General features: G+C 47.6%; 1 protein-coding gene across 7 annotated transcripts in view; it reads left to right on the top strand.

Moving 5' to 3' along the window:
* CUX2 (cut like homeobox 2) overlaps positions 1 to 23,899 on the top strand; it is a 267,749-nt gene that overhangs the window by 197,753 nt on the left and 46,097 nt on the right. For all 7 annotated transcript variants that reach the window (XM_082416721.1, XM_082416718.1, XM_082416722.1 and 4 more), the window contains one exon: positions 7,395 to 7,473. In XM_082416721.1, the coding sequence (XP_082272847.1) occupies positions 7,395 to 7,473 (79 nt within the window). The remainder of the gene's footprint in view (positions 1 to 7,394; positions 7,474 to 23,899) is intronic.

Here is a 23,899-nt window from a genome sequence, read left to right as displayed (position 1 = left end):
CAAGTGGTAGGACATCAGAATATTACTATAAGTAAAAGGGATTTATCACATAGACTCAGAGTAAGATGTGCGCCTTCTGGATGGTTTGGCCAAAGCTCCCTAATATATAAATCTCCCTGAGTACGTTTATATCCTCAGAGATAGATGGCCATGTACTTGGATGCCTCTTCTGTTGGGGAGCTCAGTACCTCACAAAGTAACCCATTTTGAGAACTTAGAAAGATTGAGCTTCCTTGAAATTTCTACCTTCTTCCCATCCTGGGCTGCAATCTTTACAGTCCAAAATACATGTATTCTTCTCAACGCAATAGCCAGAAAGATCTTCAGCTGATTGTAGACTGCTCTTGTAGTGTGTCTCCCTGAGTCTGCTCCTCCCTCTTGGCTAAATGCACCCCCATGCGCCTCCCCACCTTCAGCCCCAGCCATGTCCTGGATCAGGAACTTAACCTCCTAATCATCTCTCGAATCAGTTCTTTTCTGCCCCTCTCCAGCACCACCCTGGGCCTGGACCATCACCTCCCCCAGGGCCTGCGGCAGCCCCTAAGCAGTGACCACGAGCCCCTTCCCATCTGAGCCAGTCACTCCCCTGCGTAGCGGCGGCCCGGGTTTCCTGCTGCTCCTTTGCATGGCCCACAGCCGCGGCCACCCCCGTTTTCTGTGCTCCCCTCACTGTGCTCCACACCCCTGCTCCCGTCACTCTGAGCCCTCGTTCCATCCGCCTCCATGTCTGTGCCTCCCTTACTCTCCATGACCCCCTTCTCCTGCCTGCTCCCCTCAGTGTCTGTGAACCCCCAGCTCTCTGCTCCCCCTTGCTCTCCATGCCCCTCACTCTCTGCATAACCCTCATGCTCTATTCCCCCTTCCTCTGTCTCCTCTCATTCTTCTTGCTCCTCTTTGCTCCCCATGTGCCCCCGGATCTTCACTCCCCAGAAGCAGAACCAGGCCTCAGAGGGTGTTAAAGGGCACTCTCCCGCCCGCCCGCCCCCGGCCATCCTGGGCTGATGCCTTTCCTCCTCCGATCTCATTCCTCTGCCTCCTCCTCTGAGGTACTGATTCTGAAACCCTCTGAACTCCCACCTCTCAACTGCCCATCACTCTTCAGTTTCTTCCAGAATTCCTGTGGCATCAGACCCCCCCACCCAATCTCTCAGAACCACCGTGCCCCACCCTCCCCAGAGCCCAGGACCCAGTGGTAGAGGGAAGCTGTGTCAAAGTGTGTTTCACGGAACCCTAGTTTCTAAGTTTATTCTCTGATGAAAAAGCTCCGTGACCAAATGCATTTGGGAAAACACTGGGCTAAGCTGAGTTGAAGAGCATTTTCTTCTGCAGCTCTCGTCAGAGCATCCAGTGTGCTAGTAGATTTTGTGCAATCCATGGAGAAAGCAAGTGGGGTACAGGCTTGATCACAGGTCCTCCCTCTTTTCATGCCCGGGGGACTGTGCAGCACACTTTGAGAAACACTGGTCTCTGGTTGCAGTTCTGAGCCCTGGAATGAGAGCATGCTGGGCGCAGATACCACCTCCATCAATAACTAGTTCTTGCATCTTGGCCAAGTGACTTGGCTTCCCTGAACCTCAGTTTCTTCCCCTGTAAAATGGGAGCAATAACAGTGCTCACGTCTTAGAGCTGTATGCAGACATTCCAAAGACAAGACACTGAACACAGAATAAAGATTCAGTTTCTGGAAACTCTGTTCATTGTGAAGAGCTTAGCACAGAGCTGTTCTCAGTAGCCAGTAGATGTTGTCACTGCTGTTTCAGACAGTCATGGAAGCACAGTCTCGGGGGGCCCCCAAACTTGCCATTTTTTAACCACCTGACAGACAAATGCTAGGCAGCTAGAGCAGGCTTTTGCCTCTCCTCTGGCTTAACCGGTTCTACACCTGTTAACTTTCATACTCAGGGGACCAAACACATTTTCACCCCTTATATTACTTCGGGTAGTGTGAATGCCGCCTGCTTCATCAGACGCTGAGCTATTTCTGATGGTGACCTTCTTGGTGTCTGTAGCTGGCCGCCACCTCCTCCTCCTCCTCTTCCTCCCCCAGATGGCCTTCAAAGATCTGCCTGTCACAAGCCAAATCTGTCATTCTGGACCCTTTTCTCCGGCCCTTCTGCACTGTAGGACCCAGCCATGAGGCAGAAACACATGGCCTTTTATTTAGGCCGAGCTCACCTGTTCTGGGCACGTGGGTGAAATACATTAGAGTTGCAGCTCTTGGAAAAGACATCCTGTATGGTTGGAAGAAGAATTATGTGCTTTATTAGAAAGCTTTTTTCCAACTTCCGTGGGACTCTTTACCACATGTTAGCCCATTCCTCCCCCGACAGCTTCTTAGACAAATGGAGAGTATTATTCCCACATGATGGATGAACAAACTGAGGCCAAGAGATGCTTCATGACATTGGGCCCAGCACTGGATCAGGCCCTGATGCCATCAGGCCTGGCCTTTTAGAAGTAGACAGGGTCATTGCTCTAAAACAAGACTGAACGAGGCAGGACATCCAAATGACTACTGTCTTCAAGAATCATATTTACTATGGGAAGCCCCAAACTTGAACTAATTCAGACCTAGTGCCATTCCAGGATGTTTTTTGATCTCTGCTTTTGAAAATATTGTCCAGCCATTAGGTGAACCTCTAAAGCAGGGATCAGCAAATGTTTTCTGTTAAGGGCCAGAGAGAGTAAGTGTCTTCAGCTTTGCAACCAGAGTGTCTGTCACAACTATGCAACTCCACCATTATAGCATGAAAGCAGCCATAGACAATACATAAAAGAATGATTGTAGCTGTGTTCCAATAAAACTTTATTTAAACACACAGATGAAGGGCCACATTTGGCCCAAGGGCCATAGTTTCCTAACCTTTGATCTAGAACAGCGCTGTCCAGTAGAAATAGAATGCAAACGATAGGGCTTCCCTGGTGGCGCAGTGGTTAAGAATCTGCCTGCCAATGCAGGGGACACGGGTTCAAGCCCTGGTCCGGGAAGATTCCACGTGCAGTGGAGCAACTAAGCCCGTGGGCCATAACTACTGAGCCTGTGCTCTAGAGCCCGTGAGCCACACTACTGAGCCCAAGTGCCACAACTACTGAAGCCCGTGTGCCTAGAGCCTGTGCTCTGCAACAAGAGAAGCCACCCAATGAGAAGCCCACGCACTGCAAGGAAGAGTAGGCCCCGCTCTCCACTCTTCGCAACTAGAGAAAAGCCCGCGCGCAGCAACAAAGACTCAACGCAGCCAAAAATAAATAAATAAATTTAAAAAAAAAATAAAAGAATGCAAACGATATAAGTAATTTAAATTTTTCTAGTAGCTACGTTATAAAAAGTAAAATGAAATAGGTGAGTTTAATTTTAATAATATATTTTATTGAACCCAATATGTCCACAATATTATCATTTCAACATAAAATCAATATAAAAATTATTGAGATATTTTACATTCCTTTTTTCTTCCTAAGACTTAGAAATCCCATATTTTACACGTACAGCCCATCTGAATTTGAATAGTCACATTTCAAGTGCTCACTGGCCACATGGGCTAGTGCTTACTGTTTTGGACAGCACAGCTTTAATGGGGCGGGCTGACATTATAAGGAGACAGTCGTACAGATAATCAATACACAACTGATAAGCACCATGAATGGATAGTAGAGGGTGCTATGCATAGGGACCGGGAAACAATAAAGGGATCTTCTGTGACTTGCCCTCACCTCTGCCCTGAATTCCTTTTTAGAAGTCAATAGCAGGGCTTCCCTGGTGGTCCAGTGGTAAGGAATCTGCCTTCCAATGCAGGGGACGCAGGTTCGATCCCTGGTCGGGAACTAAGATCCCACATACCACGGGGCAACTAAACCAGCGCACCACAACTACTGAGCTCGTGCGCCTCAACCAGAGAGCCCACGTGCTGCAAACTACAGAGAGAAAACCCGCACGCCACAACTAGAGAGAAACCCGAGCACCGCAACAAAGAACCCGTGCCGCAACAAAAGATCCCACATGCCTCAACAAAGACCCCACGTGCTGCAACTAAGACCCGACACAGCCAAAAAAATAAAGAAAGAAAAGAAATAAATTAGAAGTCAATAGAACATTCTTAGGCCTATCGTAAACTCCAGCTACCACACATGCTGAGCATGGACAACTGTAAAATGAAGCATTCAGACTTCGTGCTGGCTCATCTTTGATAATTCTCCATCTAGGGATCGGGAGATGAATTGCTTTTGTTTCTCATGGCTTTTCTTGGCCTCAGGTCAGCAGCATAGCAGCACCTGACCTGGTACAGCCATAGATAGCATCTCAAGGCATCAGCATCCAAATGGGGTCCGAGTGACTGTCCCCACTGGCTGGGATGGTTTTTCTATCCAGGAGAAAGGGGCCCACATCTGGATTCAGAACAGTAATTTCAACCCCCAGACCTGGTGTGAATCTCACTCTGCCATTTACTTACTGAGTGACCTTGGGCAAGTTACTTAACCTCGCTGAGTCTTGGTTTCCTCATCTGTACAATGGGGATAATGACAGCAGCTACCTTCAGTGATTGGTGTATGGAGAGGGATGATTATGAATAGTAAGAGCATCTGGTACATGGTAAACTCTGAATATTACATTAGTATTATTAGTAGTGCATCAAGGATGTCCCCCCAAACTCTGAATTAATTGCCCCCTCCTCACGTTAATCTGGAGACTCCAGTGTTTGCATCACCTCCTCCTGTGTTACAGTTCCTCTTTGGCATTGCTGTGTCTCCCACTCAGCTGTGAGTCCCCAGAGCAGGAACTGTGTTTTGTACATCTTAGCAAGAATAAAAATCTTCCCGTTGCCTAGATTCTAGAACATTATTTCTGTCCATCACCTTCTTCCCCTTCTGGGGAGATAATTCCTGATGTTCCTTCCACCCATCAAACTGGGTCAGTCTCCCCCCACTTACACACTCTCAAGCCCCCCTGTGCTTTTCCTTTGAAGCGTTTAGCACATGTAATTAATGAATTGTCTGGGGACTCTGCTTTAATGTCCGTCTCCCCGCTGGGCTGTGAGTCCTCTAAGGGTGGGGCTTGAGGCTGCCTTAAACATCGCTGAGTTCTCAGCTCACAGTTCATGGCACATAGCAGGTGCTCAGCAAATGTTTGCTGAATGTATGAGAGACTGTCATTCACTCTGGAAGGTAAGCGACCAGAGACTGCTCTCAGAATAACAACGAGAGAGCTTAAAGAGCTTTTGTAACTGACCTTTTCAAAATCACTTGCTCAACATCCACCATATATTTCTCTCCACCTCTCTTAAATAAAAAATTCTCTGTGGGCCTTGTAAAACCTTCAAGCCATGCTGTCCAATAGAAATATAATGTGATCCACACGTGTACTTTTATATTTTGTAGTACCTACATTTTAAAAAGTAAAATAAAACAGGTGAAATGAATTTTAATAATATATTTTATTTAACCCAGCACACCCAAAATTTTATCACTTCAACATGTAATCAACATAAGAATAGCTGATGAGCTATTGTACATTCTCATTTTTTGAACTAAGTCTTTGAAATCCGGTGCATATTTTGCACTCATAGCACATCTGGATTTGGACTTGCCACGTTTCAAGTGCTTAGTACCCACATGAGGCTCATGGCTGCCATATTGGAAGCTGCAGAGAAACTGCTATGGTTTTCAAATTCTTCTTCCCAGAGTGCCCTGCTGTGTGTGGAGGCGAGGCTTTTCTCAGGTGGTCTTCATAGGACACCAGAGATGAGCACAGCTGAAGTTTATCATCCAGCTCTGGGCAGAACCTGTCCCCACAGGCAAGAAGGAAGGGGTTAATCATACCAAGAGGTGACATGTCTATGGGGCTTAATGCATGCTAGGAGTTTTGCAAAGGGCTTTACATTGTGTTAAGTCATTTGATCCTCTAGCGACGCTTTGAGGGAGGCTGTCATATTATTATCCCTGTTTTACAGGTGGGGAAGTAGAGGCACAGGGATTGAAGTGACCCACCTGTTCAAGGACACACAGATAATAAGTGGTGGAGCTGGGATTTGAACCCAGGCAGCCTGGCTCCAGGACCTGTGCCTCGGTTGATCACCTCTGTGAGCAGACTGTCTCAGAATTGGGCCCTGCCATTTCTCTACAATGGTGTCACAGACAGGATCTAGAGTCAGTGCTACCCACTTGGATTTGTTCATTCAACAAATTATGTTGAGCACCTTCTGTGCACCAGACCACACGCTCACAGAGCTTACTTTGAGGGGAGGAATTCAGTAACAGACACTTCCCCAAATGGCGTTACTGGGATTCATAGGAAAAGCCCAGCTCTGAAAGAGGGTGTTGACAAGTAGATGCTCTGATAGAGTCATCATTTAGCAATTTGGCACCAGAGGGAGAGGTATGTCAGTGCCAGGGGGAATAAAGCTCTGTTTCAGTCCAAAGGGGGATGCCAGCCCAGTGTGTCCTCAAGGAGGTAGGGATGGTGACCTGTGGGTGCCAGGAGCTTGGTCCAGAAGTATGCCAGGAAGGCCCAGGACTAATGCCAAGGGGACTGGCCAAGAAGAGCCAGCATCAAGGCAGCTGTGAGGCCGGAGCTCAGAATTCACAGCCAGGAGCGGAGGGATGAGTTGGTGCTGAGCCCCAGAAACACATCTTACAGAGTCTCACTGGCAGAACAATAAAAGTCCGTGAGCAAGAGAATGAATGCATGAAAGTAGCTCCTCGCCACTGGTCATCCAGTCATTTGGTGTATTCATCAGTCAAGAGGCATTTATTGAGCACCTTTGGTATGCCGGGAACTGTTTCACAAACTGTCACTCTTGACATTTGTTGAATCTGATATCTTACTAGAGATTCAACAATTTCTCTTTAATTTTCAGTGGCAAGACATATTCCCCAGATGTGTCCCACTTTCCTACAAAATGTGTCATATTTGAACCTCCGACATTGCCCTTTAATAACAGGAATAATAGTAACAGCTGTTAATAACCTACTGTTGTGCCAGGCCCTGTGCTAAGCACTTATATATAGCTTCTTTTAATCCTCACAACAGGCCTAAGAGGTAGTTTCTATTATTTTCCCCCATTTTACAGATGAGGAAACTGAGGATCAGAGAGGGGTAGTGACTTGCCCAAGGTCACACAGCCAGATGCAGTGGAGCTGAAACTTGAACCCAGACTTTCTACTCCGTACTTTTTTTTTTTTTTTTCTAGCAGGCAAAGGCTATTTATTTAGAACTTGCTCTGGCAAAGGAGTCAGCCACCATCACCTGAATTTTGGCAGTCTACTCCATACTTCTCCCTTCTTCATTTCCCTTCTTTGTCTCCCCAATCCCGTGTTTGCACATGTAGAAAATGATCAAATTTGCTTCTAGACACAGATGCCGTGGTCACACGTGATTCTTTCTCTTGTTGTTTCCAAAGGTGGTGGCTCTTAGTAAGAGAAGTCAGGAGGCTGAAGCCGCTTTCCTGAGCGTTTACAAGCAGTTAATTGAAGCACCAGGTAAGAAATGCTTGGGCTCCATGAGTGAATAATTAACAAAAATAAACTGCTGTTAGGCCTGTTACACAGGGACCTCCTCTCAGTGGCATCTGGGGACTAGCCAAGACTCCTGGGTGAGGCCAGGCCCTCCATGGGTAGGAATTGTAGGGACTGAGGGGGTCTACACCCAATCTGCTGTGATGTGTCCCCACACGACTCCTCCATCTTACCCCACTGCCTTCCAACATCAGCCAGGGAGCTTTGGGGGGCTCCTGGTAAGATCTCCCACCTGGATCTCCTTGGGGAGCTGAGTGTCTTGCCCACCAGACCCCCATCCCTTTGCCACAAGGGGCAGAAGGCACCCAGTGTTCTCTGCCAGCAGAGGGCGCTGGAGGAAAGACTGCAAATGTTTCCTCCAACATGGCACGGCCAACCTCAAAAATTTGATGTTCCTCAAAAACCAAACCTACAAGAGCATATACTGTATGACTCCATTTACCTAAAATATGAAGACAGGCAAAAATTAATGTCAGCACTGTTCACAATGGCTAAAAGGGGGAACAACCCAAATGTCCATCAGTGGATGAATAAATAAAATGTGGTTTACCAATCCAGTGGAATATTATTTAGCCATAAAAAGTAATGAAGTACTGACACATGCTACAGAGTGGATGAACCTTAAAAACATGATGCTGAGTGAAAGAAGCCAGATACAAGAGGTCACACAGTTTATGATTTCATTTGTATGACGTACCCAAAGTAGGCAAATCTATAGAGACAGAAATCAGATTGGTGGTTACCGATCTGGGGGCAGGAGAGAATGGGGAGTGAATACTTAATGGGTATGAAGTTTCTTTTTAGGGGAATAAAAATGTTCTGGAACTAGATAGAGGTGGTAGTTGCAGAACATCATGAATGTACTAACTGGCACTGAATTGTTCACTATAGAACGGTAAATTTTGCGTTACAGAATTTCACCTAAAAAAAAAAAGGCACCTGTGCTGTTAGAAGTCAAGAGAGTGGTTTCTCTTGGATGGGGCAATAGTTCCTGGGAGGGGCCTTTGGGGGCTGGAGATGTTGCTTCTTGATCTGGGTGTGGATTACAGAAGTATGATCAGCTTGAGAGCCTTCAACTGTGTACCTAAATATGTAGATATACTTCTGCAAAAAGTTTCCCTTTTTTAAAATGGCCCGTCCTCTGCAACATTTTCATTTATTGACCTAGAGATGGGAACCCAGAATGTAGTGATTTGCTTAATAATGGTGGAGGTGGGAGAAGACTCCACTGTGCTAACTCCCTCCACCCACACAGCTGCAGGAATTAGTGCTATCAGGGATGATTGGGGCTGGGGGTTTATGAAGAAGAAAATGAGATCCCACTCTAGGCTGAGCCATGGAGAAGGCAAAGTCATTTATATTTGATGTCAAGGTTGTTTGTGAGATCTTTGTGCAGGGCATGGGAAAGTCCCTCGTTCCATCTGTCTTGGGCAATTGTGGTGGTTTAAATAGTGTCCTCCCAAAACTTATGTCCACTCTGAACCTCGTAGTGTGACCTTATGTGGAAACAGGGTCTTTGCAGATGTAATCAGTTAAGGATCTCGAGATGAGATCATCCTGGACTTTGGGAGGACCCTAAATCCAATGAAGGGTGTCCTTATAAGAAGAGGAGAGGGAGTTTTGGGGCACAGACACAGGGAAGAGGGCCATGGAAGACAGAGGCAGAGTTTGGGGTGATGCAACTACAAGCCAAGGAATGCCTGAGACCACCAGGAGCTGGAAGAGGCAAGGAAGGATCCTCCGCTAGAGCCTTCAGAAGGAGCACAGTCCTGACAGCACCTTGATTTTGGACTTCTGGCCTCCAGAACTGAGAGAATAAACACTTTTGTGGTTTTAAGCCACCTTAGTGGGTGGTGCTCTGTTATGGCTGCCCCAGGAAACTAATACAGCAACAGTGATGTGAAGCTTCCCCTCCAAAAGCACATGGGCTGGGTGGTGAGGGAAGTCTTCTAGCCTGTTCTGCTCAAAGTGTAGTCCACGGACCAGCAGCATTGGCTTCGCCTGGAGCTCGTTAGAAATACAGAACCTCGGGCCACTCTGCATTTTAACAAGCTCCCCAGGGGATCTGGGAGCACGTCACAGTTAGAGAAGCACCGGCCAGGTGTAGAAGTTGCATGTGCTCTACCCTCTGCATGTTACAAGCCCCAAGGGAACAGGCCCTACCAGTCCCTGTCTCCCTGGCACCAAGAGGTTGAGTCCAGTGCCTGGTGCCTCACAGCCAGGGAGAGATGGGACTCAGCTCTTGATACATTCAACAACTGTTTCCAGAATGTCTGCTCATGTCACAACTTGGCTACTCGTGGGAGGTTATGTTCGTTTCCCGTTGCTGTAACAAACTACCACAAACTGGGTGGCTTAAAACAACAAACCCTTATTCTCTCTCTGCTCTGGAGGCCAGACGTCTGAAATCAAGGTGTCAGCAGGGCTGTGCTCTCTCCGAAGACAAACACTGTTTGGTTTAGGGAGCAGAAAGCTGAGTAACTTACATCCTTCACGTTACACACTGTATTTCAATAGGGGAGGACTCTTCCTTACCTCTTCCAGCTTCTGGTGGCTCCAGGTGTCCCTTGGCTTGTGGCTGCATCACTCCAATCTCTGCCTCTGTCTGCACATGGCCTTCTTCCCTCTGTGTCTCTGAGTCCCAAATCCCCCTCTCTTATAAGGACACTGGTCATTGGATTTAGGCCCCAACCAGATAATCCAGAATGATCTCATCTCAAGATCCTTCACTTAATTACATTTGCAAAAGACCCTTTTCCAAAAAAGGTCTCATTTACAGGTTCCAGGCATTAGGACATGGATGTATGTTTTGGGGTCACCATTCAGCCCACTGCAGAGGCACCTGCAGACTCGACTCGCTCTGCTCCAGTCCCGTGCTCTCCCTGATTCTGCACTCGCAGGAAGGCAGCATGGCCACATGGGTTTTCTCAGTTAGAATGCTTTGGCGGCAAGAATGGCTGGACCCAGACAGCACAGCCCTCCAGGCTCTGTGGCTCCCCTGCCGGGACATGGCTCTGTGGTATGAAGCCAAGACAGCTGTGTCTGCAGCCCTGGTTGTTATCACCCTTACTGAGGACCACACCAGGCACGTGGCCGAGAGTCCGAGAGGCCGCCCCATTCCTTGCAGCCTTTTTGCTTATGATGTCTCCACCCTTATCAGAGCTATCTGGGAAAAAATTTGGAAAAATACATCCTCTTATTTCCCACTCCTTTCAATTCTTTGGGTTGCACAGTCTCAGTGGCGAATGACAGTGGAGGGTGACCCAGTACAGACCCCAGAGATACCTCCCACGAGTCCACATGCCCAGCTCCTCCACCGGGCCTCATAGTACCTTTCCACTGTCATTCGCCGCTGAGACTGTGCAACCCAAAGCACCAGGGAGCAGCACTGAGATGGGCTTGTGTTTCCAGGCTCAGACCCCAGTTCAAATCCTGCCTGTACCACTTACTTATTGGGTAACTGTGGATGAATTAATTCACCTCCCTGAGCTTCAGTCTTCACGTCTATAAATTGAGAATAATATCAGAGTCTGTCTCATACGGTCATTGGGAGGCTTCAGCGTGCATGGCACATAGTGGCGCTTGCTAAGTGTTAACTGTTCTTATCATCATCTCTGTGTCCCTAGGACAAGTGAAATTCTCCAGGCCTGGGACTGAGTCATAGTAAACCTGTGTACCCTGAATCCAGTACACAGTAGGCACCTAATAATTGTTTGTTGAATGAATTAGAAATAAGATTCAGACGCAGAAAGTGGGAGAAGAGTTATTTGAATGAAAAGGTACCTTTTTCAACTAGCGCTTTCTGCTTGTCACGTGTTTATCTACTCAGGTGGCATTTATTGAGTGCCTCCTATGTGCCCAGCACTCACTAGACACTGGGAACATAGCCATGAGCCTGCCGATACAGACACGGGCCCAGACCTCAGAGAACTTGCATTCTGGTGGCAGAGGTAAACAGATCATCACTCAAGTAACCTGTTGTCTCAAATCCAGGGGAGTGTTTAGGGGTGAGAAGGGGCTTACAGCCCCCATGTGGGAGAGAACATCATTTGTGGGGTTCACTATGGGACCCTCATCTTTCTGAAAATATGTTAACCCACGAGGCCAGAACCGCAGTGCCAGTCAGGGACCGTGAGCGCTCCCGAGATTGGCATGGAACTTCCTGGAAAGTTCCCGTGCCCTCTTGCCCCTCTCCCCAAACGGTCATTCCAAGCCTAGTGCTGACTCCACGTGTCTGATTTCCCAACTCTACTCCCCAGAAATGGAGGGGTGGGGGGGACGTACATCCCCAGCTGTCACCGAGCTAGAGAACGAGGAGCCTTAACTGATGGAGACATACCATACGAACAGCCCCTTCAGGGCTCTAATTCATTTGCAAGACATTTAAGAATAACAAAATGTTCTAATGATTTCTTAGGGGAATTAGGAGGACATATTTTTGTTCTCATTAAATTGTATCCTCAGACACAAGAACCAAATGTCAGATGTGCTGCTGGTGCTCGGAGCTTCCCTGCCGCACACGCCACCCCAGCCCCTCCATAAAAATAACACTCCTGGAAAATTGGCCAGGATGAACACTCTCCTGTTTTTATACTTCTTGACAGGCAAATTATTTGTCGAAATACTTCCCCTCCACACCTCCCCCCCGAAGCCACACAAGTCCTGATTCAACATTTTTGTTTTGAGTGACTGCTGCCAACACAAATCTTTGGCAGAGAATGCGATATAGCGTGATTGCTCAGCAAGTATTTTGATAAGTGTGCAGCCTGTATGTCTGTAATTATGAAAGAAAACCGTAAATCTTTTGGATATTGTTCACACAGATGTGGCGTGAAGTGAGGAAAAAAAGCAGTAAAACGTGTTAAAAGCATAATTAATGTCATTGTTGTAGAGGATGATTTGATTTAAACCTTTCTGACTTATGTACCGGTGACGACTGATTTCTTTATTGCGTTCGTAGAGTCACTAGGTACTGACCCAAGCTTCAGAGAGCTAACTTATTAACTGAGTGATTAGTTAAAAGCAAAAAGAAAGAAATTTAAAAAGAAAACAAGGAAAGAGCAAGTAAGAGGGCAGGCAGAGGAACACTGCTGAAGAGATAAGAAGGGAGAGGTGAGTGCCCAAAAAAAAATTTTTTTTTTTTTTTTTTGCTTTACTTTGGTTTTTAAAAATCTGATACAGGAGATGGCAACTCCTCACAGGCATTCCTCTCCCTGTTCCTCCTTTCAGGAGGCAAGGCTGGGCAGCTTAGGTTGATTGAGCTGTAGCATCAGACACAGTGGGGTGGGACTCTCAGCTTGGTGTTTTTGAGCCGTGTGACCTTGGGCAGGGGCCTGAACCTCTCTGACTCTGGTTTCTGTGTCTTTAGCAGAGGGATAATAGAACCTGTTCATCAGTCCATGTGAGGATTCTATACCTATACATGAAAGCATTTGGCAGGTTGGATAATCAGCAGCCCACTGCAAAGCTGACATCAGGGTATAAGTTACGTGAGTCACACGCATTGGCTGTGGATTTCATACAGCTCTGTCAATTATCAAGGACATGGGGTGAGAGGTTTACACTACAGGGTTACTGAACGTGCAGTAGGACAATACTTTCCAATGTTTAGGATTTTTAAATTTTTCTCCGCAATTATAAAAGTTGCATGTACCTACTGTCAAATTCAGAAAATACGGAAATAGGAGGGGAAAACTACCTACTAGAAGAGCAGTGGTAATATTTTGTTGTTTTTCCTATCTGATCTTTTCTGCATGTACTTTTTCAAAATGGTCATTCATTCTGCATGTACCATTTTCAATCCTGCTTCCTTTCACCCACTACAAGCATCTGTATTTCTCTGTGTGATTACAAATTCTGAGTAACTTTGGTTTCTCTTGTGTAACAGTCTCTTGTGTGGCTGTATTGTAATATACTGAACCCCATTCCCAACACTGGGTATTCGGGGTTCTTGGGAACACAAGGCGTATCGGTACTGTACTGTAGTTATAAGAGTGAGGAAGAAAACTTGGGAAAGAGAATGTATTGTAGCCACGTATTGACCACAAACCCAGGAAAAGTGGTCAGAAAGAATAAGAATTTTTTTCCTCCTTGTTGATTTATTTTGTACTTCTTTGTTTATTAGTTACACTAAATATCTTTTCACATGTTATGAACCACTCATATTTATTCTTCTGTAAATCACTGATTCATGTACCCTTAGCCCATTTTTCTATCAGAGATCATTTTCTTATTGATTTGTAGATACTCTATGTATATTAGAGATACTAACCTTTGTCCTGGTAAATGTGTTTCATATCTTCTCCCCTAGTTTGCCTTTTGTTTCTTAACTTTGTTTACAATGTCTCTTGTATATGATACATGGCAGGCATTCAAAAAATATTTGCAGAAAGTAGGAAATCTTACCAGACCTTTGCTTATGGCTTCTGGATTTATTGTCATATTTTAAAAAACCCCTCTCGCCTGAAGGTTGTAGGATTTTTTAAGTACTTTTGTGATCTGAATTTTTAGAAATTTGAATCTTTGAAGCATTTGTAATATATGGTGATGGAAGTAGAAAGGGGGGTTAAGAATTTAACATTGTGTTTGTCCCAAATGACTAGTTCTACTGCCATCTAGTGGATAAGCCACTTTTGCAGATAAAGGCAATACAGATTTTAGTGTAATGAGAGACCCATTGCTGTCTTTGGCTGCCCTCACCTCCTTCCCTTCCTCCCTGTATATGCCTCTGCCCATTTGGTCCTGTTGAGCTCAGGGGAGCACAGAAGGGTAATATAAAATGTTATTTAACCCATAAAAAAAGGAAAAGTTTAACAGCAGATTTTCCAGAGATGGTACTTAATTTCAAAAGGCATTGTCTCCCCATTTTCTGCCACACCTTTGCCTCTGCCATTTCTTCTACCAGGAGTGCCCTTTCCCCCTGGCCACCTGTCTGATTTTTTACTACTCCTGGCAGCTAAGGGTTGAAAGATGATTAAAGGAAAGCATCCAGCATGATGCTGGTACCCAGTGGGTGCTCAATAAACGGCTGCTCCCTTTCAGAAGGGATGACAGGCGTTTCAGCTGTGGCTTTTCATCAGCTGATTCTCTGAGCACCTACCATGTGCTGAGCCCTGTGGGAACTCAAACTTGAGTCCTGCCCTGCCCTTGGAGTCCAGCAGGGGCCACATGACCCAAAGACAGACGGCCAGAACACCCAGCAGAAAAAGGGCTTCAAGGTGGGAAGGCCAGGAGAGGTGCCTCAGGGAGAGCAGCCTTTGAATTTAAACGATGAGCTACCACCTTGTGGGGCGGTTTCTTGGGTGCTCCGTGTGTGTCAGGCAGTGCGCTCAGCCCCGTACAGAAAGGATTTCACTTATCCCCTCTGCCCCTTGGGGGTAGGTATTGCCATCCTGCCCTGCTGTGTGGCTGAGGCAATGCAGGATCAGAGAGGTCAAGCCACTTGCCCAAGGTCACACAGCAGAGAGGTAGTGGAGCCTGAATCTTGATCCCTGGCTCCAAACCCAGATGCAGGATTAATTTTAAGATTGAAAGGGTTGGGGGATTTCCCTGGCGGTCCAATGGTTAAGACTCCATGCTACCAATGCAGGGGGCCCGGGTTCGATCCCTGGTCAGGGAACTAAGATTCCGCATGCTGCACGGTGTGGCCAAAAAAGAAAAAAAAATTGAAAGGGTTGGAACAAAAACATTAGAGATTTGACATCTACATACAGTGAAAAACAGCTAAGGGTCTTTGCTGCCAGTAGGTTGAGAGGTTCTAGGGTGAGAGGATGAGCCCTTTGCAGAAATGCAGATGTGTTAGCTGGAGGAAGAACGTTACCCCTCACAGACAAGTACACCTGGTCCTCCTGGCCCAGGGCTCCAAAGGCTGGTACTTTTGTTGAGGAGAAATTGAGTCACAAAGCTCCAAATTCAGGGAGCAGAGAGATGCCAGGAGGAGCGCTAGCAGGACTCTAGGCTGAAGGACCCTCTCACAGGGCGGGGCCAGTCCCCGTTCTGCCACCGTGCATCCTGTGTCACACCTGACTTCTTTGATCCTCAGTTTCCCCACTTGTGAAATATGGATAATGAGCTCACCTAAGTATAGGCCCATTGGGTGGATTCAGTGGCAATGGAGAACACTTAACATGGTGCCTGGCACAGAGTAGTAGCCCCATGCAATTCATTCAACGGACATTGAACTCCTACTGTTTGATAGGCACTCTCCTCAACACCAGGGGCACAATGTTAAGCAAAACAGACACTGTCCCTGCCTGCCTGGAACTTCCTGTGCAGCTTAGTCTATGGAAACTTTGCTTTTATTACAATGGACATGGATTTGAGTCCCAGCTCTGCCGCTCCCTGGATGGGTAACCGTGAGTAACTAGCTCTACCTCTCTGAGCCTCTGTTTCCTCCTCTGGAAAAGCACACTTACCTTCTGGTACCTCTGGGAGGATTAAGCAAGGTGAAGAGTACAAAATCCTAAACTGGTGTCTGGCACACAGTAAATGCTCAGTAGACCAGTGGCTGCCGTTGCTGTTGGTGGTGGTGTTACTGTTACATCACCACCCAGTGCCAAGAAGGAAGACCCTCTCCAGCCCCTCTGTCCGTGCTTAAGCCGGGAGACCCCGAAGCAGCCAGCCCTAGCGATGGAGGGAAGAAAGCACGGCCCCCATTTGCATACAAGGGCTGGGCAGCCCATCTGCTATCAAAAAGTTAGGATTAAAGGATCAAAGTTAGGCTCGCTGCCGCCGTCAGTAGCCTGAACCTCCTGCCCACACAGGCGCCCGGAGCCGGGGCCCAGATGGGAGAAGGCTTCTGTCTCAGAGATACTTTGGAGGGGCACACGCATACTTCTGCATATATGTGTTTCTAAACAGCCTCTCGGACAGCCTTTGCGGCTCCAGCTTTCCTAAAAAAAGCTCTGAGCACCGCTTTCCTTCAGATGGACACAGTGGGAGGAATGAGACATCTTTCCCTAGATTCACGACTCTCCCACACAGCCCCATAGACACTTTTCTAAAAAAACACCAACAGCATCAGCTAGTGGTAGAAGATGGAATAGATGATGTTCTATCCATCTCCTCCTACAGCGGCTTTGGAAAGCCTGGTGTGAGATTAAAATATTATAAATCCGTTGACAGTATTCTCTAGGGGTTTAGATCCAACGTAACCAAAATGAATTAGTCATTTTATTAAGCAGTTTATGCATAAAGAGCAAGTTGATGGCTGTAAGACAAAGGCACTCTACTTCCTGACGACGTTCCCCCTCCCCGCATGCCCATCAGGACCTGCCACCTCGGATGGTTCATATTTGATCTTCCGTGTCTGCCAACGTGCTTAATTAATCCAAAGGATATGTAGTCAAACACTTCTGATTTGGGGTCCCCTGTTTTGGGCTTTTTTATTCAGGTTGGATCTAAAGCCGTTTGATTCCCGCTGCCACTGCCCTTGTCTATATACTGACAGTGTGTATGTTGCAGGAGTGAAGTGGGGGAAATAAAGTCCCGCTCACAGCTCTGGGCAGCCACGTGTCTCGGCTGAAAGGTTTCCAGTGGAAGCGCTGAGCCCGGCAGAAAGCCAGGCTCCCTGGCTCCAGACGAGGAGCTACAGGGATATTCTGTCACTTCTCCTGACACTGGGGTATGCGGCTTGCCAGACGTTGGAGGGGGACACAGGTCGCTTTGGAGACTGGGGGTCAGCGGGACCCCGCGCTTCCCCAAGTGGGGTCACCTGACATAGGGAGCAGCCTTGGTGTACCTGGCGCAACACAGACTTTGAATACATTGCGCACCAGGTATCACCTTTCTAGTTCCTTCTAGAGAAAGTCTCAGTCAGGTGCTAAAGCATCTTAAATGCCTATAGAACACCTGTGAATCTCTCCTTTTAACCAAGGAAGAGCCGGCTTCAAGCTCAAGGTCTGGAGCAGGCAATGGGGATGTAACTAGAATTTAATAACATCAGTTTCTTGATTTTTCCTTTGTATTTATTTTAATGGTTAAAACACCTTTTTTATGATACAGAATCCCAATGATCTACTTAAAATAGTGAAACAAATATTCCTTTAAAATATATTTAAGTTAAAAACATCAAATCACATAAGGACAGATATCAAGTTGGTAATATTTTGGGGGGCAGGTGGATACAGCTTAAGGTGTGACATGAGTCAGCAGCATTTGACGATTGGGCCACCCTGGGTTCAAATCCAGCTCTGCCTCTTTCAGCAAGTGGCTTCCCTCTGCTGGGCTGCAGTTTTCTCATCTGGAAAATGGGGAGGATAGCAATGTCTCATGTGGTTGTTTTGATGATTAAATGAGGTATAAATATCTGCAAAGTACCTGGCGTATGTCAGGGTGCGGGGGGTGGTGGGGATGAAGAAATGTCAGTTCCCTGGAGCTTTTGGCTCAAGATGCTGGGTGGGCAGCTCATCTGCTCTTTACCCCAGCTTCCTGGATATGGGTGCCCCATCTGCCCCAGAATGAATGTTTGCTAGAGTTGGGAGGATGAAGACCAGAAACTAGTGTTTGAAGAGCCAGAGCCTGCTCTGAACCCAATCACCACCCACCAGCACCCAGACCAGCCTACAGGGAGGAGAGGTGAAGCTGGCACCGAGAATTACCTGGGCATCGCCAGCCTCTCTGAGCCCCATGTCCTCATCAGTAAAATGGGTCAGTTGTTGTGAAGATGAAGCTAAGTTGTGTTTCTGGGACAGTGACTCAGGGGGATTGGTCAGGATGGTCTGCCAGCGTGTCTTGGTCTAATGGGACCTGTTTCTCCTGGTGCTTCCTGGGTCTGGATTATTCTCTCTCAGCCCCCTGCTGGCTTCCTCATTTCCTTCAGGGCTCTGCTCAAATGTCACCTCCCTGACCAGGCTGCCTCAATTAGCACACTGCGCCCAAGCACACACCTCAGGCCACTCTCTCCCCCAACCCTGCTGTTTTTGTTCTCAGCCCCCTTACAGCCGTTGGTTTAGTTGTCCTTTGTGCATCTCTCCCCTCTAGAATGTCAACCCCAGGAAGGCAGGAATTTCCTCTTATTTACTGCTGTATCGCCAGGGCCCAGAAACTTCCCTAAGTAGATGCTCAGGAAGTATCTAGCAACCAAAGAAATGGTATCTGACACATAGCAGGTGCTCAGTAAAAAGGTACTAATGAATAAATGGCTGAATTACAGACTGTACTAGTTTCCTCCTGCTGCTGTAACAAATGACCACTAACTTAGATGCTTAAAACAAGTGACATTTCTTGAGCACCTACTATGTGAAAGGCCTTGGGAGAACGGGGTTGCTGAGGGATGAAAGCTAGATGCCCCCAGACCCCTGTGACTGTCAGGTTCTCTGAGAAACTTCCTCCCAACATTTCAAAGATTTGCTGTCATTTCTGTCTCTTTCACTTTGTATTTGTAAGAGCAGCCAGTGACGTTTAGCTGATGCATCAACTAATACCAGTTGGACAAAGTAAGCAGGAAGCCCTTGGATGTTTCAGCTACCCCAGCTGAGCATTTTACTTATGCGTAACTTGGCAGAATCTTCCAGTCATCTGAATGCTAATATTTTTTTTTCTACCTAACTCAATCCCCAGCAATGTAGCTCAGACCTCCGTGGATTTCTCCCAGATGGGGGAGTTGGGAAGAAATGAGTTTACCCACGCGCCGTAAAGTCTAGGAATTCTGTGGGGAGGAAATAAAGAATGGAATATGCCTGCGGAAGTAAGCGATCATCGTTGCTATGCACTCTTCAGAGCAGGGACCATACTCAACCCACCGCCCTGTTCCTCAGTAGTTGGAGAGGATGAACATACAGGAGGATCAGAGCCCAGCACCTGCTGCTTTGTCTTATGAAGCACACTTGTCTTCCTGGACGACTGGTGAAATGGGTGCAGCAGGAGGGAAGTAGGTTAGGCTTAAGTAAGAACTTCCTTCCTATGAGACTTGGAGTCTAGCAGCTCCTTAGTCCTGCCTTTCTCACAGTTGGTATCCAGCCAGTTGCCATGTATTATGGGTTGAATTGTGTGCCCCCAAAAGATATGTTGAAGTCCTAACCCCTGGTACCTGTGAATGTGACCTTATTTAGAAATAGAGTCTTTGCAGATGTGATCATGATAAGGCAAGGTCCTTAGGGTGAGACCCTAATCCACCACGACTGATGTCCTTATAAGAAGAGCAGAGAGGGCTTCCCTGGTGGCGCAGTGGTTAAGAATCTGCCTGCCAATGCAGGGGACACGGGTTCAAGCCCTGGTCTGGGAAGATTCCCACATGCCGCGGAGCAGCTAAGCCCGTGAGCCACAACTACTGAGCCTGCGCATCTGGAGCCTGTGCTCCGCAACGGGAGAGGCCACGACAGTGAGAGGCCCGCGCACCGCGATGAAGAGAGGCCCCCGCTCGCCGCAACTGGAGAAAGCCCTCGCACAGAAACGAAGACCCAACACAGCCAAACATAAATAAATAAATTAATTAATTAATTTAAAAAAAAAAAAAAGAGCAGAGAGACACACAGAGAAGAGGGCCAAGTGATGACAGAGGCAGAGATTGAAGTGATGCCACCACAAGCTGAGAAATGCCAAGGATGCGAGCAGAAGCTAGGAGAAAGCGTGGAACAGATCAAGAGAGCACAGCTCTGCCAGCACCTTGATTTTGGACTTTGAACCTCCAGAGTACACACAATGTATTAGTTTTCAGAGGCTGCCATGCCAAATTTCCATAAACTGGATGGTTTAAAACAATAGAAATTTATTCTCTCGGTTTTGGAGGCCAGAAGCCCAAAATCAAGGTGCTGGCAGTGTTGGTTCCTTGTGGAGGCGCACAGGGAGAATCTGTTCCATTCCTCTCTCCTAGCTGCTGGTGGTGGCCGGCCATCGTTGGCATTCCTTGTCTTGTAGACACATCATTTCAATCTCTGCCTCTGTCTTCACAGGGCCTTGCCTGTGTGTTGTCTCTCTGTGTCCTCTCCTCTCATTGTAAAGGCACCGGTCATTGGATTAGTCAACCCTAATCCAGTCGACCTCATCTTAACTTGATTTCATCTGCAAAGACCCTGTTTCTAAATAAGGTCAGTTTCACAAGTTCTGGATGGACATGAATTTGGGGAAATGCTATTCAGCCTAGAACCCCACACCCCGTCAGTTCTTCCTATCTACCTCTTGTGTCTGAGCACTTCCCCCCACTCCTCCTGCCACTGCCCTGATCCCAGCATCGCTGCCTGGACTATTGCAGTAGCCCCCTGTCTGGCATCCTCTACAGCCCATTTTTCTTGCAGCAGCTTGGATGAGCCTTTGAAAAAGGCGAATTAGAACATGTGACTTCCTAATGCTCTTAAGATAAGTCCTTTCCCCATCCATATTATCTGACGGGGATGTCAGCTACACATAGGGCCACTCCTGTGCCCCCCACAGATAGATGCTCAACAAACTCTTGCTGCGTGAAGCAGGTGCATGGACTCATAGGTCCCCCTGTGAGCTCTGCCCACTTTAGATTCACCACTGTGGAATGTACCAGCACCTCAACATGGGCTCCACACCCCAGACTCCAGAGTCTAGCTGCAGCTCCACAGGAGAGGCACTGTGACTATCCCCATTTTACAGACCAGGAAGCTGAGGCTCTGAGAGGCAGAAGAGTAATCACATATTGGTTTGGGTCCTCTGGAAGCATTCACATGCCAAGATGGCACCAGATGTGCAAGAGATTTATTGGGGAAGATGCCTGTGAAGGATGAAGGCGAGGGAGAGGAGGAGACCAGGAGAGCCTTCACTTGGTGATGCTGGTCTAACACCTGGGAAGGGAGAGAGGGAAGGAAGGAGGGTTGGTAGGAGGAACCTCAAACTGCAGTGCAAGTCTGAAGAAGTCTCAGCCAAGCTAAAACTAACAGGAGCCCCAACGCAGGATGCAATAGTCTGCTCAGGCTGCTATAGGAAAACACCACAAACAGGTGGCTTAAACAACAGAATTTTATCTCTTACAGTTCTGGAGGCTGGGAAGTCCAAGATCAAGGTACCAGCAGGGTTGGTTTCTGGTGAGAGCTCTTTTCTTGGCTTGTAGATAGCTGCCTTCTTACTGTGTCCCCACATGGCCTTTCCTTTCTGCACGTGCAGAGGGAGAAAGCTCTAGTGTCTCTTCCTCTTCTTGTAAGGACACCAGTCCTATCAGATTAGGCCCCACTCTTAACAACCTCATTTAACCTTAATTACTTCCGTAAAGCCCTGTCTCCAGATACAGTTGCATCAGGGGTTAAGGCTTCAACATATGGGTTTGGGGGAAAACATTTTAGTCTATAATACAAGGTTGCCTTTTCCAGCATCAGCAGGAGTGGCCCAGCCCTACTGTCCCTGTCTCGCTCATTCATTGGCTGAGAGCAGGCCTGGGGAAACCTGGCCTCCAAACAAACACTGCAGTGTATCCGAAGGTGCAGCGCCTGGAGACTGTCACCAACTCCTCGCAGGACGTTCTTTCTTGAAGGGAGAGCTGGGTGGCACATCCCACACTGCCACAAGTCATAAGAATGAGGGTAACGCTCACTTAGACTCTGTTAGGTTCCAGGCACTGTCACAGGGGCTCAGCGTGCTCATGGAGTCCCTGCACAGCCCTCTACAATAGGTCCTGTTGTTATCCCTGTTTTACTGATGGGGAAACTGAGGCTCAGGGGACCTAAGTGACTTTCCCTAAAGTTGTCACAGCCAGGATTTGACCATCAGCCTCCCAACCTATCCCTCTCCCCCTTTATCTGAGAGTGGCTTTGGGAATTTGGAGGATTCACAATGTTCAAACCTCAAGTGTCAAGTTCAGCTATGAAGGCGTTTAATAATCACCCTCCCTGAGCATCCCAGCGCCAAGGAATAGGCCCAGGGCCAAAAGCACTCACTTTGGCAGGACCACACCCCTATCTGGTGATAACCAATGTTGATTGAGTGTGTGCCTCAAGGATACTTGTAATAGAAATTTGGAGCCCAGAGAAGTCTGATGCTTTGTCCAAGGTCACACAGCAAGCCTGTGGCAACGCCAAGAACAGAGCCCTCATTCTCGTGCTTCTGGCCTAATAATCCCCCATGCCCTGCCTCAAGGCAGCTTAGCCCACTACAAAGAGTCACCAGGCACTCCGGGTTCAAATCCCACCCCTGCCACTTCTGAGCTCGGCCACCTTGGGCACATGGAATCTCCTCTCTGGGCCTTCATTTCCTTGTCTGGAAAATGGAAATAGCAGCATCTACCTTATTGGGTCTCACCTTGGGGAAGTGATCTCACTCCCCCATGCCTCAGTTTCCCCATCTATAGAATGAGAACACAACAGCCCTACTAACAGTGTTGTGGTGAAGACTGTATGAATTCTAATCGATTTAAAGTGCTCCGGCTGTTAGGATTTGGCCACAGCCTGACTTCGGCTGAGTCGTCTGCACCTCCCCCGACTTCCTCTCTCAAATTGGGGATCTAGGAGGAAGCACAGTGTGGGAAGAGAAGGCCGAGGCCCAAGGCCCCATCTTGGCCCTACCACCAACTCACTGGCAGACTTCAGGGAAGTCACGGGACCCCACTTTTCCCCAACTGTGCACTGGGGTAGGGGTGTTGGACACTTGACAAATTGTCCCTCCTCAGTGTGACTTTCTAAGCTAGAGCCTTTGAGTCCCTGAGTGGAGCTCAACGCAGGATTACTGGATTCTGAGTCTCCCAGGCACTGATGAGAGTATATGAGGCCTTACCCTGTCCTGAGTCTCCGTGGAGTTTTGCCATGTAGACAGCAGCTCCTAGAACGTCACGGGACGGTGTGCTGCACCCTCTCAGGGTAATAACAGCAACCAACACTTATCAAGCCCTACTGTGCACCCAGCACTGTGCAAATCTCTATACACATTCTCTCATCCAGTCCTTGCAGCCCCATTTTACAGATGAGAAAATGGAGGCTTGGAGAGGTTAACTAACTGTCCAAAGGTCACATAGCCAGTTTAGAGCTGGAGCTGACACCAGCAGTCCTTAAATCATGCTGCCTCTCTCAGTAATCTTTTTCAGTCTTCCCAGTAGTAACTTCTGAGAAGTAGAAACTGTAATATTTTCTGACTTTTTAAGTGGGGAAGCTGAGGCTCAAGACCAGTGCTGGACTTCATGTTCTGAGAGTTTAACCACTATGTTCTACCCTGTACTGGCAAATGAAGGCAAAGAGACAGAGCCTTGGAACCCGCTGAACCCGTGTTGAGTGTCCACTCGCCACCCAGCTCCTCCAGTCTCTCCAGGAGGCCACCTGCGGTCAGCTTCCCCTGGACAAAGCACAAAGCAGCAAGGGATGACCGCAGAGCCTCCGAGCAGAACAAACATCAATTTCTGATCCCTGGGAATGGGGTAAATGACATCCTTTTTCACCCGAGCGTCATCCTTTGGCTTGGACAGGCTCCTGGCCAGCCGGCCCCTGAGCCATGAGCTGGATCTTTCCCA

Source organism: Balaenoptera physalus, assembly GCF_965194825.1.
Source record: "Balaenoptera physalus genome assembly, chromosome: 12".
Taxonomy (NCBI): Eukaryota; Metazoa; Chordata; class Mammalia; order Artiodactyla; family Balaenopteridae; genus Balaenoptera; species Balaenoptera physalus.
Note: the sequence above shows the minus strand (reverse complement) of the source record. Positions and strands in the feature narration are given on the sequence as shown.